General features: G+C 36.1%; 1 protein-coding gene across 3 annotated transcripts in view; it reads left to right on the forward strand.

Moving 5' to 3' along the window:
* The first annotated feature begins 1097 nt into the window (after positions 1-1097).
* The window catches only part of LOC114689072 (vomeronasal type-2 receptor 116-like), a 37175-nt gene continuing 21654 nt past the window's right edge, over positions 1098-16618 (forward strand). For all 3 annotated transcript variants that reach the window (XM_028863495.1, XM_028863493.1, XM_028863494.1), the window contains exon 1: positions 1098-1294. In XM_028863495.1, the coding sequence (XP_028719328.1) occupies positions 1098-1294 (197 nt within the window). The remainder of the gene's footprint in view (positions 1295-16618) is intronic.

The raw sequence follows: 16618 nt of genomic DNA on the forward strand, positions 1-16618 counted from the left end.
TCTCACACTGGCATTGCAGGTTCTAGAATGCAAACAAAAATTGAAAGCTAGGAGAATTATATAAGAGCAATTTACACAGTAAACTGAGGATCAGTTACCAGATTCTCCTTGCTTCTAAGATACTTGAAAAAGACTTCTATGCAGCCACTAGTAGACTGTAAAATGAACAAAAACAATGTAGGAAATCAAAGATAAAGCAGAAGAAATGGGTCACCTCATGGAATTGAACTATTAAAACTGAGGCTTGGGGATGAAGATAATGTTTTAGAAATCAAATATTTGCCTTATCGTCTGTTTAATAATGTTTGGATTGGAGGATCAATGAGAGATATTATTTTGCATTTGAAATATAAGAAGAAGTTATGGAAATAACTGAATATTTTAAAAACATTTTTTCAATGCTGTAATATAACAAAGGCTGTATGTAGAGCTGGATAGTTGTAGAGCAGCAGGATTCAGGACATTTTGGAATTTGGCCTGATTATCGGTTCACAAAACATTGGAAGCACAGGATCTGGTTAGCTATCCTGTGACTGTCACAGATGTAGCATAGGCTCCACTATGCAAGCTGTGTGGAACTCACTTGCTGCAAACATGGAGCTGCTTTTCCCTACAGGGCTTTTGTGCTACAATTCCCAGTATGTACCCATGAATTCTAACTTTATTAGTTCTCCCTGAACCATTGTTACATATCTCAATGTGGACCATCTGCCAAAATCTACTGACATCATTTCTAAAGGCATTAATATAAACAGATTGTTCAAGCAGTTCTGGGAACAAATTTTCCCAAAATGACATCCTCCAAAGACCCTTAATTTTCACAAATATGAGTGATGTCATAAAATTACCTGAAGTCTCCTCATATACATTTATAAACCAAATTTAATTACATGGACATCAGCTGCAGAGCCCCAGGGAAGATACTGTCCAAGATTCCTACAGAGGGGCTAAATCATCTGGAAGAAAGGAATCATGAACACACAAGTAGCCTCTCATACAGAAATAAAAACAGGTTGGAATATACAGGTGCCCATATAATGTGCTGATCTTAACAGCATTTCACAACACACACTGATCAGGCTTCAAGTCAGACAAAGATGTTCACTTTGATTTTCCTCCTCTTGCTCCTGCACATTCCACTTCTTGTGTCCAGTATCACGCATCCCAAGTGCTTTTGGAAAATGAAGCAGAACAATGACAAGGATGGAGATTTGTTGACAAGTTGTATCTTCTTCCTTTTAACAGTTCAGTGGCCTGTGGAGAAGGATTATTTCAACTACATTCTGAATACCCAGTAAGTTTCTTTCTATTTTCTATTTAAATGTCATTATGAATATTTCATGTTGGGGAGGAAGATGAGAATCAGAGAATTCTTTGAGTCTCTGTTCTGTTACCCAATTTGCAAACCAATAAACAACCCCAGATTCATTTAGAGACTCAATGCTCTTTTTCTACTTTTAATTTGTCCAGAGAGTGTTGTTATTCTCCGAGTTATCCTCTTACTTAACAGGCTACATTTGAGTGAAGAAAGGGCTCTCTATCTTGTTCCAACACATGTATCCCACCTCTTGACAGTTTCCACAGCACAGTAGCTGGTGGTGTCTTACTGAACAAAACCCCAATCTATTCAACGACTATCATTCTAAATGAGTGTAAGTAAATGACTGTCAAGTAGATCACTACATCACTCCTAATGCATGTGCTAGGGCAACTAATATTTTTGGTATTCCCAGCCCCAGAGAATTTTTCCATAGCTATTCAGGTACTCTCCCAGATGCTCTGCAATGTGGTCACATTGTGCCTTCTAAAGCTGCATCAAGAATGAAAATAGGAGACCTTCCCCCTGTGAACTTCATATGTGTTCCTGTTTCCCTATTTTCACCCATATACATGTATTACTACAGGCCATTAATTTCAAAGTCTAGTTCTTCACTGTCTCTTTAGGGTAAAGAAGGATGTGTAGACTGAAAATGACATGCTTGCATTCTTTGAAATGTAGGGTCAGTAATAGTGGTGATTACTTACTTTCTATGTCCCTTGCCTGAGTGACAGCAGTGGCATGTGATACTTGGCCACACTTGAGAACAGTTACATACTAGCACATCTTTGCTATTTTTTAAGAAGCGTGTGTCTCTTCTCCTTATGTCTAAGCTGTTTATACTCTGACACTTATGTCACATTTAACTCATATGTTTCTCTTTCTGTAATTTTACTAGTTATAGCTGACCTGCATATTTTACAAATTTCGGCAATATACACATTTTGATTCTGTGTACTTTGGAGAGTTTTTTTTTTTTTTTCAAACATAGCACTTTAGTCCAGGTGTTTGCTCTAACAGTTCAATTAATTGATGATTGTTATTGTTTAGTGTGCAGGAGTTAGTGTTTGAGATTCATAAGTTACAATATTGAATTCTTGTTGAGTGTTACTGACAATGTCAATGACATTTTTCCATATGATAATAAAGAATATAGTAAGATGTTTTTTATTTAAAAATGCATAGATGTATATCTGTATTTGTACCTAAAGCTACCACAGTGGTACAATTTCTAAGTGGGATTCAGGCTGTATTTAACTCTGAGTGAATCATTCTTAATAAAAGAGTATTTCTGAGTTTAAAGCTTATTTGTCAGATAATGCAAAATCAGTTAAAAGACAAGAGTATTATTCTTCTTCTCATACTTATAAGCACAAAATGAAATTGTTCTATGCTTACTAACTTTCTGACTATATTTATTTTCAAAATCCATAAATACCTTCCATACATAGCACACTTTATAATCTTTTAGCATACAAAATATAATGCTGATACAAATAAATCTTACTACAATTTCAAGATGTCCCTAGTTTTCAATACAATGCCAATGATGTGCATTTGTAAGTGAAAATGAATGCAAAATGTGCTCTCTATGAGAAATTTTATGTTGGTCAGATATATCAAGTATTATTATATTGAACATACTTGTATAAACATAAAATAGGTGAGCAATACTAGAGTTCATTAACATGCTGTTAATATCACCATATGGGAAATGGAATAGGGGTATCCCTGTGCATTTAATGCCAGACCAGTCTATAGCCAATTGTCACTCCAAACCATGGAATCCATTGCCCCTTTATGGCATAAATGAGTAGTTGTCATACACACACACACACATACACACACACACACACACACACAGAGAGAGAGAGAGAGACAGAGAGACAGAGACAGAGAGACAGAGAGACAGAGATACATATATTTAACAGATATACTCTGATATTTAAAATTATTACAAAATAAATATTTTAAAAAATTTGTTCCTGAAATAGATAAACAAGAAAGAAAACAGAAAAAGTTAGGGATAAACATGAGGGAATATGTTAACTATATTACCCAATAATTACAAAGAATTATCAGTACTTGAGCCAAATATTGTCTCAGAAAGACTACTGTGCATTCAACTGTCATACTTTGAATGCTATATCCAACTGAGTTTATAAAATTTCATAAAAATTACCAGAAAGTTGGCTCATGCACCATATGTATTTTTCATACTGTTCAATAATTTCAAAATGAATTTATGATCAGGTTTTCCATTTTGTCAAAGACTGTGCCCTTGTATTTGCCTGCTGAACAAGCATGCAAAACCAGAGATGGACAGTCCTCTCTGTGGAAAATGCAAAGTCTCATCTTATTTATGTTAGATGCACTCTCATCAACTTTTAAAGATTTTTCAAGCTTCCAGCTTCTCTGTCATTTCAATCTCACAAAACAGTATATTTGTTTCAATCATAGTAGATGGTTGGGAATACCATTCAGTACAGGATAAGACTCATCCTGATTACAATTGATCATCTATAGATTTCTGTTCAAAATAAACAGTGTTCCATTTACAGAGCACCAACTGTAGACTATCAGTTTGTTCTGGCCTTGGCTATTTCTGTTGTTGAAGTCAACAGCAAACCTGATCTTTTTATAAAATATGACTCTTCTACTTCTATACCAACAGGGGGTATAATACTGTGTCACAATTATAAAATCTCTTATTTTTTTGAACAAAATCGTGAAACTTCCCTTAATTATGTCTCTAACAAAGACATCAGGTATACAGTGGTGCTTACAAAACCTTCCTGGGCAGCATCTGTCATCATTGGGACTTCCTAAAAATCTACAAATCTCAATAGGTGAGTTTTATTTGGGATGATTTTGCAAGAAATCCTGTATTCACTGGTAGCTTTCCAGGATGCTAAGAAGAGTGTGAGGAGGAGACTGGCCTCACAGTCATGTCCAATTTTGTAGTTCAAGGGTACAATTCAGAGACTTGATGGTGCTTCCACATGTCCTTGTGTGAAACAGAGATGATGGAAAAAGTAATAAGTAAGGGGATTTTCTAGAATACTCATCAGAAGTGTGCTTTTAGGAGTGCATGATACCTCATGCTGCTTCCTTCCTGTGTCCTAGGCCATTTAGCTTACCTATGGACCCTTCCATCCTATCATGAACGATCATAATCACTTTCCCTGTCTGTATCAGAAGCCTCCCAGAGGCACATCTCTAGGAGAGGCCATGATCTCTTTAATGTTTCACTTCAACAGGCTCTGGATTGGATTGTCCATCATAGAAAATGATCAGACTACTTTATTTCTTTCACATTTGAGAACCAACATGAAAAAAAACATTCTGTTTCACCTTTGTGATCATGCTCCCAGGCAACAAGTATTTTTACATGTCAAGAGCTGATGAGTGTTATAAACAAATCATAACATATCCATAAATGTAGTTGTCATTTATAGTGACACAAACAGGATTCAAGCTGGGAGCCTTAGAGTGGTGGATCTTTAGGTATGCAGAGAATATGGGCTACCACTTCACAATGGGATGTCACTACAAGTAAGATAAGATTCACGCTTGACTCATCTCTTGGGACTCTAGCTTTTGCACCCCACTATGCTGAGATTTCTGGTTTTAAAATTTAGTCAAGGCATTTGTATAGTGGTATTTTATTTGTACTGAAATGTGATTTTAATTGTATGTTAATAAATAAAGATGCCCGGGGGTTAGAGCTATTAGCAAGCCATAGGAAAGCAGGGCGGTGGTGGTGTACACTTATAATCCCAGCAATTGGTAGGCAGAGCTAGGTAAGCCTCTGTGTGTTCAGGGATACAGCCAGCATTGGAGACACATACCTTTAAGACCTGGAGGGCTGTACTTACAGGCAGTGAAGAGGCAGTCACGTGGTTGGGTTTACATCCAATGAGAAGGCAGAACAGAAAGACTATATAAAGACAAACACACAGGAAGTAGGTCTCTTTCGGAGAGGTAGGACCACCGCAGGAGGAAGGGTAAGGTTTTAGCTCTGAGCTCTGACCTCTTGGCTTTCTCTTTTACATTCGTTCTCTGTTTCTTATTTAATAAGACGGTTGGTTACATCTACACATCGGTCCATCTCAAATACTCAGATGATTACCTGGAAAGGCTGGGTGGATTAATTTTAACTGTGAGGTCTTGTTATCTAATTGTAAGACACTGAAAAACTGCTCATCTAATGCCTTGTTGGAATGGCTAATGGTCAGGACCATTGACATGGCCTTTAGTTGTGACAGTAACACTGTATACAGTGTTGTTCATACTGTGTCCCTTGCCCTTCTTTAACAAGAAGATAATCAGCCAATGGACAATAGCAAAAAACCTGTTATTAACTGCATTAGGGTAGTGTTTCCTATATTGGGTGATATTTGCTCTCATCAATGTCATTGTGCTTAAGAGTTTTTCAGATGCTCAAATCTAGTGTATTAAGAAATAGTCTCCAAATAGAAACTTCAGAACATTTTTCTTTCTGTGGAAATAAATCAAAAGAGTGCTGTAAGTCTCTACTGCAAAGCCAATTAAGTGGAAGAAACAATTTATCAATGAAAATTAGTGATTATGGTACAAAGCCCCCAAATAATATCAGTCCATACTGATACTGAAAATATATCAGTTCTTAGTTATTAATGCTCTCCATGTTGAAAAGTTTAGCCCCATTTATTAATTCTCAAATATGTTGTAATCAGTGTATGAGATAATTTTCACAAGTGTCCTTAGCTGATTCTACCCCCACTCTCAGCTTTGGGGACCTCACTTAAAACTCTAAGAGTAATTACCATAGAAATTGTGCTGTGATTCAGTACAGTGAATACATGCATATTCACATATGTGAATAGATGTGTTTCATTGTGTATGGATGTATGTTTGTGTGTTCCTGTGTATCTGTGTTGCTTTACATATATGTAGGATTGTGTCTTCCTCTGTATCTGTCTGTATTTGTCAGTGCATGTGTCTGCATGTGCCTATGTGGATATTTTGCATGTTTCTGTGTATTGGATGCACATGAATACGTCTGTGTTGTTGTATATGGGTGTGTATGTGTGTGTCTGTTGGTATGTCTTTGGATGTGGGCATAAATTTGTCTGTGTCAGTGTCTCTCAGTGTGGTTGTTTGTGTCTGTGTATCTCTCCCTGGTGTATATTTCTGAGAACATGCATATTTGTGTGGGCCTGGGTATGTTTTGATTGTTTCTCTTTTTGTGTGTCTATTTGGGTGCATATGTCTCTCTGTCTATATGTGGCAGCATGTTTCTCTGTGTGTCTTAGTATGTATGGGGAATATGTGTAAATGAGTATATTGCTGTATTATGTGTGTATTTTTGTATGGATATGAGTATCTCTATGTTTAGCAATGTGTGTGTATGTGTGTAGTTGTGACCTCTTGATCTAATTCACCAGTGTTACTGGTCTTACTTAATCTTCAAATTTTATATTGAGTAGATATACAAAGAATAGACAGCCCTGTCTTCTTCCTAATTTTAGTGGGATTGGTTTGAGTTTCTCTCTATTTAATTAGATGTTGACTATAGGATTGTTGTAAATTGCCTGTATTGTGTTGAGGTATGTTCCCTGTATTCTTTCTTTCCCCAAGACATTTATCATGAAGGGCTGTTGGATTTTGTCAAAGGCTATTTCAGCATCTAATGAGATTACCATGTGGTGTTTTTCTTTAAGATTGTTTATATAGTGGATTACATTGATTGATTTTCATATGTTGAACTATGCCTCAAAATCTGGGATAAAATCTATTTGGTCATGATGGATGATCATATTGATGTGTTTTTAGACTCAGTTTGCACTTATTTGATTGAGTGTTTTACATCTATGTTCATAAGGGGAATTTGTTTGTAATTTTCTTTCATTGTGGAATTATTTGTGGTTTGTGTATCAGATGATTGTGGCTTCATAAAGTGATATTGGCAATCATCCTTCTGGTTGTATTTTGTGGAATGATTTGAGGAGAATTGATGTTATCTCTTACTGGAATGTTTGGTAGAAGTCTATCCTAAAGCCATCTGGATCTGGGATTTATTTGTTTTGGAGACTGTGAAAGACTGCTTCTATTTCCTCAGGGTTTATAGGTGCATTTCAACTGTTTGTTCTTGATTAAATTTGGTACAATGTGATGTACCTATTGAGAATATTATCCAATTCTTTTATATTTTCCAATACAAGTTTTTAAATATGACCTAATGATTATTCAGATTTCCTTGATGTCTATTATTATGTCTCCCTTTTAAATTCTGATTTTGTTAATTTGGATATGCTATCTATCTTTTTGTTAGTTTGGATAAGATTTTTTTTATTTGGTCAGAGATCCAATTTTTGTTAAATTTATTCTTTTTAATGTTCTCTTTTTTCTATCTTATTGATTTCAGAACTCAGTTTGATTATAATGGTATCTATTCCTCTTGGATGGGGCTTATTTCTTTTTGTTCTAGAGCATTCAAGTGTGTTGTAAATTGCTATAATCAGTTCACTCCAATTTTTTTGTAAACAGCTGGAAAAATGAACTTTTTTGCCACCACTGCCACTGTGTCCCATAAATTTGGGTGTATGCTTTATTCATATTCATTTCATTCTCAGAAGTCATTAATTTCTTTGTTCTTTCCTTGGATCCCTTAGTCATTCATTAAAGACTTCAGTTACAATGACTTGAAAATCTTTCTGTTTTTTTCTCTTATTGTTGATGTTCAGGTATAATCTGTGGTAGTCTGATAGGATGCAGGGGGTTATTTCAATTTTCATGCATCAATTGAGACTTGTTTTGTGACCAATCATGTGGTTACCTTTGGAGAAAGTTCTATGAGGTCCAGAAAAGAAGAAATGCTTTTTGTATTTGAGTACAATGTAGATATCTGTTTTGTAGATATCTGTTAGGTCCATTGATTTAAAGTGTCTAATAGCTTGAGTATTTCTCTGCTTAACTTTTGTCTAGATGACCTGTCCTTTGGACAGAATGGGATATTGAAATCTCTGACTACCAATGTCTGATAATCAAATTGTGATTTAAGCTTCAATTATGTTTCTTTCACAAATGTGCACTTGCATTTAGAGTGTAGATGTTGAGAAGTGAAATGTTATCTTTGTGTATTTCTCATATGATAAATATGTAGTATCCTTTCTCATCTCCTTTCATTAATTTTGGTATGGAGTGCATTTTGTTAGATGTTAGAATGGCTTCACTATCTTGTTTTCTAGGTCATTTTGCTTAAAATATTTTTCTAGCAATTAGCTCTGACGTATGACTATTTTAATTTTGAGGTATATTTATTATTTCCAGAAGAAGGATGAATAATTTTTTTTTTCCAAATCTATTCTGTCAGTCTGTATCTTTTTATTTTGGAGCTCATACCACTGATATATCAATGACCAATGATTGCTCATTTCTGGTTTTTAATTGCTATTGTTGATGGTGGTGTTTGTGTATGCTTTGCTTCTTTGCTTTGCTGGTAAGAGATTATTTCTAACTGTGATTTCATGGGTGAAGTTAACTTCTCTACTTTGAATTCTTCTATTACATTCTATAACATCTGTAATCCTGTATATTGGGGTAGATATCGTTTAAATTGGATTTTATTATGGAGTATCTTATTTTATCCTTTTATGAGGATTGAATGTTTTGCTGGATATAGTGGCATAGGTTATCATCTGTGATATCTTAGCTTTTGAAGGAAACCTGACCACATCATTCTGGATTTTATAGTTTCCATTGAAAAGTCAGATGAAATTCAAATAGGTCAGCCTATATATGTTACTATATCTTTTTAATTGTAGTATTTAGTATTCTTTCTTTGTTAGGTATTGCTAATGTTTTGATTATTTTGCAAGGGCATTCTTTTTCTGTTCCAGTCTATTTGGTGGTTTTTACCTTTTTTTGTACCTTTGTAAGCTTCTCCTTTCCTAGGTTAAAAAAATTTTCTTTTACACTTTTGAAAAAAAATATTGTTAGGATTTGTAATGTAATTCTTCTCATTCTTCTAGTCCTATAATTCTTATCATTGGCTATTTGATTGTGTTCAAGTATTCCTGGATGTTTTGTGTTAATAATTTTTTGGATTTAACATTTCCTTTGATTATTGTATCTATTTCTTCCAACATACCTCAATGCCTCAGATTCTCTACTCCATCTCCTGTATTCTGTTGGTAATTCTTATGTGTGTAGTTCCTGTTTGCTTACCTAGATTTTCCTTTCCCAGGATTCCCTCAGTGTGTGTTTTCTTTAATATTTCTAATTCATTTTTCAGGTCATTTTTCATTAAGAAATTATTTACTCATTTTACATACCAAGTACTGATTCCCTTTTCTTCCCTCTTCCTGCCCCCCAGCATTCCTCCCTAACCCATTCCCCATTCCCTCCTCTGACAAGGTAAGGCTTCCTATAGAAAGTCAGCAGAACATGGTACATTCAATTGAGGCACATCTAACCCCCCACCTTCGCATCAAGGATGTGCAAGGTATCCAGCTGTAGGTAGTGGGCTCCATAAAGCTGGTCATGCATCATGGATTATCCTGATCCTGCTGCAAAGGAGCCTCTTAAACAGATCAAGGTATACACCTGCCTTGCTTATGTAGAGGCCCTAGTTGATTCCCATGGAGGATCTACAGGTGTTGGTTTAATGTTTATCTCGGTTTGGTTGTCTCTGTAGATTTACCATCATGACCATGATGCCTCTTGCTCACAGAATCTCTCTTCTCATTCTTCGATTAAACTCCTGGAGCTTGGCCTGTGCTTGACTTTAAAGCATTTACTCATTTCCTACACTGCTTCCTTTGTCTTTTCTTGCATTTCTTTCAAGGATTTATTCATTTCCTCCTTAATCCTTAACCAACTCCAAAAAGTTGGTTTTAAGGTCTTTTGTATTGTACTTCAATTGTGTTGGAATAGTCAGGGCTTGCTGTAGTAAGATAGCTGTCATTGCTAGTGACATATTGCCTCAGCTGTTGTTGATTGTATACTTACACTTGTGTCTAGTCATCTATGTTTGTGGTGAATATAAGCCTAGATGCTTATTTATAAGTTCTTATTTGGATGTGTTTTGTTCCTGTTTCTGTTCTCTCTTTTTTCCCCTCCAGTGCTGAGGTTCTTCAAGGCATCTCCACTTGATTTGGAGGAAAAAAATTCTCGGGTCTGAGTTGGCCTCTGTTCCATCAGGGGGACTCTTTTCGAGTCAGTGCTGGGGAACCTTGATATACAAAGATTTGTGATTGTGGATAGAGTGGGAGACCAAAATGTGAGATAGTATAGCAGTGGGCCTCCAATGTGGACATCTATAGTCCTACATGTTCTCCAGTTGTACAGATACTCACTCACAGTGAGTCCCTGGGGAATTGTGGTCTGGAGAGCTTTGGAGTCTGGGGTATTGTGGTCTGGGGTCTGGAGAGTTATGGATGGGTGATAGCATTTGGGGTACAAAAACAGTTGAAGTCGTTCAAGGATGGATGGCCTACCTAGAATTCTGTTGGCCATTGTTGACTCTGGTAGAGATGGGAAACTCTACCCCATTTTGGGGCTGGGATAACGTAGAAACAGGTATGGAAAACAGGGAATAGACTAGGCTGGCACTAAGAGAGAGACCTGGGGAGTTCGGCAGGCATGTTAAATGGTAGAGACTTGATTGACAAGTGTATGGCTGGGTTGAATTATTGACTTGCTCTGTCACTGGTGCTTTAACTGTGGTTAATAGTCATTTTTTCATCTGCCCAGGAATCCACAATGTTCAAAGCATATGTGAAAACCATAAAACTTCTTTGAACAGTCAATTAGCAAGAACTAAGGAAATATTGAAAGTAAAATTACTCAGATGATTCTTACACTGCTACACAAGTTGCATCATGGGATTATGTTACAATCTCTGTTATAAACACACATCGAGTTTACTTTGCACCATGTGTTCCATTAAATCATGCATGCTAATAGACTAACTGCAGATCATTACCTTCCCCTCCACTCCAACATATCCAATCTCACAATCCATTCCCCAGATCAGCAGCAGGCTACATTCTGGGCAATCAGTTCTCTACCTCTAACCCTGTTCCCAGAGAAACATAGAAATCATCCTCTCCTAACTTTCCTCATCTCATTCATTGCTTTAACACAGCCCCAAGTTCGAGGAGACATTCCGTGGATATTTACAGGCCACTCCCAGGCAGGGAAGCATAAAACTTCCCTGCATGAGCAGGCTTTTTGGTGTCCAATACCTATGATGGGACACATTGCACAGCCTTGACCCAGGAGAAGGGGCTTTGACTTGCTTCTACTGCATGTGCCACACCATGAAAGGCCTTGGCTTCTTGTGGGGAAGAGTGGGAAGTGGGTTGTGAGGGGGATCCCATGGGGCTGGAGCAGGGAAGAGGGGGATCTTTGATTCATGTGTAAAATGAATGGAAAAATTTTCTTAATTAAAAAAATGCTCATTCATATCTCTTAATAGTAATGATCTCAAATGCCTAATAAAAATCCTCAGAATCATAGAATGGACATGAAAATTTTTCCCATTTATTTCCAGCATCCAACAAAGACTCCTCAATGTCAAGGACAGACATTATCGCAGGTTAGGAGGATGGAAAGAGGTATTCCTTGAAAATGAACCTAAAAACATGTTTGTTTATTCACTTCAACATATAAAAAATAGTATTCAAATCAGAAGTAATCTGAAGAAATAGAGGAGTTTTCTATATACTCATCAGAGTAAATACCCATGAAGGCGACATTTCAATTCTTAACATGTATGCCCCCAAAATTAGGGTACTTAAGTTTGCCAAATAATTACTATATAGTTTCACATATTGACCCTCACACATTTATATTGGGAGATTTCAATACCCCACTCTCAAAAATGGCCAGGTCAGTCACACAAAAAATGAGACATACTGGAACTAACAGACTTTTTAAACTAAATAGACATAACAAATATTAACAGAACATTTCACAAAAACAAAAAATATAAAGTCTATTTTGCACCTCAGAGATCTTTCTTCAAAGTTGACCATATACTTACATATAGCAAGTCACAGTACTTATATTCTGACAGATCATCATGGGTTAAAGCTGGATATTAAAAAAAAAAAAAGCTGCAACAACTGGAAGCTTGCAATATCATGGAAACTGAAAAAATCTCTAATGAATGAAAAATGGATCAAAATACAAATGAAGAAATTTAAGACATTCTAGCATTCAAGGAATGTGAACACACAGTATACCCAAATATATTGGACATAATGATAGACTTTGTAAGAGGCAAGTTTATGTCACTATGGGACTACCTAAAAAAGATGTATTTTTATATTAGTTATTTAACAACACACTAGAAAGCTCTAGAACAAAAAGAAATAATGACACCAAATTGTAGTAGACAGAAAGTCATAATCAAACTGAGAGATGAAATCAGTAAAATATAATCAATGAGAATGATACAAAAAGAACTGAGAGAATGTGAAAAATCAATATGGTCAATACATATTTAATTTATGTAAAATGTGGGGAATGTATATGCAAATTAACAAAATCAGAAATGTAAGTGGAGGGGCTTAACAACAGACAATGAGAAAATCCAGAAAATCATATGGATATCCTTTAAAAATCTGTACACCACCAAAGAGCATATTCATCCATATAAACAATTTACATAGGACTTAAGGAACTAGCGAAAAGAAAGAAGTCATTAATATTCTCATAATCAAAAAGTTGGAGCCATATAATTTTAGTAGTGAATTCTTTCAGACTTTCAAAACGAGTTAATGGTAATACTTCTAAATTATCCCAAAAAAACAGAAGAGAAGGAACATTGCTCAATTCATCTAATGAGGTCACCATCACAGTGATAGTCAAATCACATTTAGTTATTAACAGATAAAAGGGATTACATACTAATTTACCATATAAACACTGATTCAAAAATAACATACCAAGTCTAAGAATTCATAAAAAATGTTTACTATTATATTTTGTGGGCTTCTTCCCTGAGCTTCCACAATGTTTGAATATATGAAAATCAATAAGTGTATTCCATAAACTAAAAAAAACAAAGGTTCATTTCATCAGCTGCAGGAAAGACGTTTGATGAAGTCCAATACGCCTTCATGACAAAAGTCCTGGAAAATTTTAGGGATACAAGGGACATACCTCTACACAAGCCTATACCCCACATCAATAAGATTGGAAAGAAAATAAAATAATTTCCACTAAAATCAGAAAGAGGACAAAGTTGTCCAATCTCTACATACTAGTTAAAAATAGTATTTGAAGTCTTACCTAGAACTACAGAAAATTGAATGAGATTAGGGGGAAAATTCAAATAGAAGAGTTAAAGTAATTATTTGCTAATGCTATGGAACAATAAGTAAATGACCCTAAAATTTCCACTGGGGAACTCCTACATCTGACAAACACTTTCAGCAAAGTAGGAGACATACACAATTCACAACAATCAGTAGCCCTTGTATACACAAATGCCAAATGGTTCCCAGGAGGGGTTAAGAAAGAAATCAGGGAAACAATAACTATCACAATAGACAAAAAACAAAATAAAACCATAAAATTTCTTGGAATAACCCTAACAAAGCAAGTGAAAGACTTGTATAATAAAAGCTTCAAGTCTTTGAAATAAGAAATTGAAGAAGAAATCAAAATTTAAAAAGCTCTAACATGCTTATTAATTTAAAAGATTAACATAGAAAAAATTGGCAGCTTACAGAAATCAATCTTCTGATTCAATTCAATGCCCATCAAAATTTTGACAAAATTATTTCCAGATCTAAAGAGGAAAAATTTAGGTTTTAGAAAGCCTGAGCAGACCTATTCTGGTAATTGGATGGCCGAACACCCTAACTCCCTAACTGTCATGATAGAACTCTCATCCAGTGACTGATGGAAGCCGATGAAGAGATCCCTAGCTAAGCCCCAGATGGAGCTCCAGGAGTCCACTTGGCAAGAGAGAGGAGGGATTCTATGAACAAAAGATATTGAGACCATTACTGGAAAAAGCACAGGGACAAATAGCCAAATTGGTAAAAACACATGAATTATGAACCAATAGCTGAGGAGCCTCCATGAAACTGGATCAGGCCCGTTGGATAAGTGTGACAGTTGATTAGCTTGAATGATTTAGGAGGCCCCAGGCAGTGGGACCAGGACATGTCCTTAGTGCATGAGATAGCTTTTTGGAACCTAGGGCCTATGCTGAGACAATTTGCTCAGCCTTGGTCTAGGAAGGAGGGGACTGGACCTACCTCAACTGACACTACCAGGCTGAGCTGAATCCCCAGGGGAGACCTTTCCTTGGAGGAGGTGGGCATGGGGGTGGATTGGGGGAGAAGGCAGGGGAGGGGGGAAGAGGGAGGACAGGGGAATCCGTGGCTGATATGTAAAATGAAATTCATTATAAAATAAAATTTAAAAAGAGAAAATACAGAAATCTCAAGATAGCTAAAATATTCCTTTAAAACAAATCATGAAGTCAGATATACCAACAGAAATAAAGACAGCATCCTCAACATATAATGCTGATCAACCTGTATTTTTGTATGTAGAAGAATGAAGAGAGATTCATTTTCAACAACTTTCACAAAGTCTAGCATGAATGAATTAAAACTCCATATAAAACCAGATACAATAAACCTGAGAGAGGAGAAAGTGAGTTATAGCCTTGAGCTCACCAACACAGGAGATGACTTTTGAAACAGAATAATGATATGGCAGGCACTAAGATCAACAAATTCATAAACGTAACATTAGGAAATTAAGAGCATCTCTGAGGTAAATAACACTGTTATTCAGACAAAACAGTAGCTTACAGAATGGGGAAAATGTTTTATCAACTCCACATCTGACAGAAGCTAGTGTCCAAAGCATAGAAAGAAGCCTGCAAAATTCCCACTTAACCAATAAGCCATGCATAGCAGAAATCAAAGTAGAATACCTGCAGTCCTTATTTTCTCCTTCTTTCCCCCAGATCCAATCCTCAAATTCTGGTCATAAGCTTTGCAGGATCTCCTGTGGTAGCCTTCACAACCCCACTGTTTTCCTTCCCTATGAATCCCACAGATCTTCCCTTTCTAACATTCCTTTTAGAACTCATTGCTGTATGAGAGCACCCAAATACATCAGGCATATATTGCTTAACCAAAGTCCACACCTCCCTCTATATCAGCAAGGTTTCCCATAAATCTTTTTCCTCCCATACTTCCCCCATATCCAATTACCCCAACTCAGCCTAAGAGCTGCAGCAGAACATCCCCAGGAGCCTGCTCACTGACCTCCTGCTCATGTCAACAATGCAAGCCAAAGATCTTTCACCTATAATCTCTTTAACCCGAGTTGTTGTTCTTTATCAGCCCCCAAGCACATGTGGCATCCCCAGTCAACCCAAAGTCTGCTTCTCCCAGGGCAAGTAGGCTGAAAGCAGACTCATAACTCTCCTACTGCTGCTGAGATCCAATCACCCAGGACTTGTTCCTGCAATAGAGATGAAAACTTGATTTGTTCTCTGTTTTCTCTTTTGGACCTCACCCTCAACATATCACAAAGGCTTTCTCCTCCAACTTTCTTTATACCAAGTTATCCCAGTAGTCTGGCCTCCAACACAAGCAGGCATTATATGTGAACACACAGGCCTAGAATAACAGAAAAACACTCACTAAGAAGACAAAATCCAGAAATTGGTAACCATATCTAAAACCCTCCCAACCAAAATGCCCAGAAGCTAGAATAAAAAACAATCTATAAAGGCAAAGGAGATATATATCCACTAGAGACAAGTTTTCCTACCACAATAGGTTCCAAATATTACAACATAGCTGATGCACAGGAAAAGGTCCTTAAAACAAACCACATATATTTGGTACAGATCTATAAGGAAGGAAGGAATAAATACCACAAAGAAAGACAGGAAAACACACAGAAGTAAAACACATTGGAGGAAATGAAGAAATCAAATAAACAAATCAAGATTTTACAAATAAACAGTTGAAGGAAAATAATAAAAGTGTTAAAGATCTGAAAATGAAATTAGAAGTAATTAAAAAAAGTTTGAAACAATTTTGGAAATAAAAAATTTATGAATTTGAATGGGAAATACAGATGCAAGATTCTTCAAGAATAAGAGATATTGAAAATAGAATCCTACACAATGAAGACATGGTAGAAGCAATGGAAATATTGGTCAAAGAAAATATTATATCTGAAAAGGACTACAGATTAAAATATTGAGCAAAACTATAAAAAGGTCTAAAAGACAAACACAACGCAAGAGGCCCAGAAAAGTACGTT

The sequence above is a fragment of the Peromyscus leucopus genome, unplaced genomic scaffold (assembly GCF_004664715.2).
Source record: "Peromyscus leucopus breed LL Stock unplaced genomic scaffold, UCI_PerLeu_2.1 scaffold_1487, whole genome shotgun sequence".
In the NCBI taxonomy this organism is placed as follows: Eukaryota; Metazoa; Chordata; class Mammalia; order Rodentia; family Cricetidae; genus Peromyscus; species Peromyscus leucopus.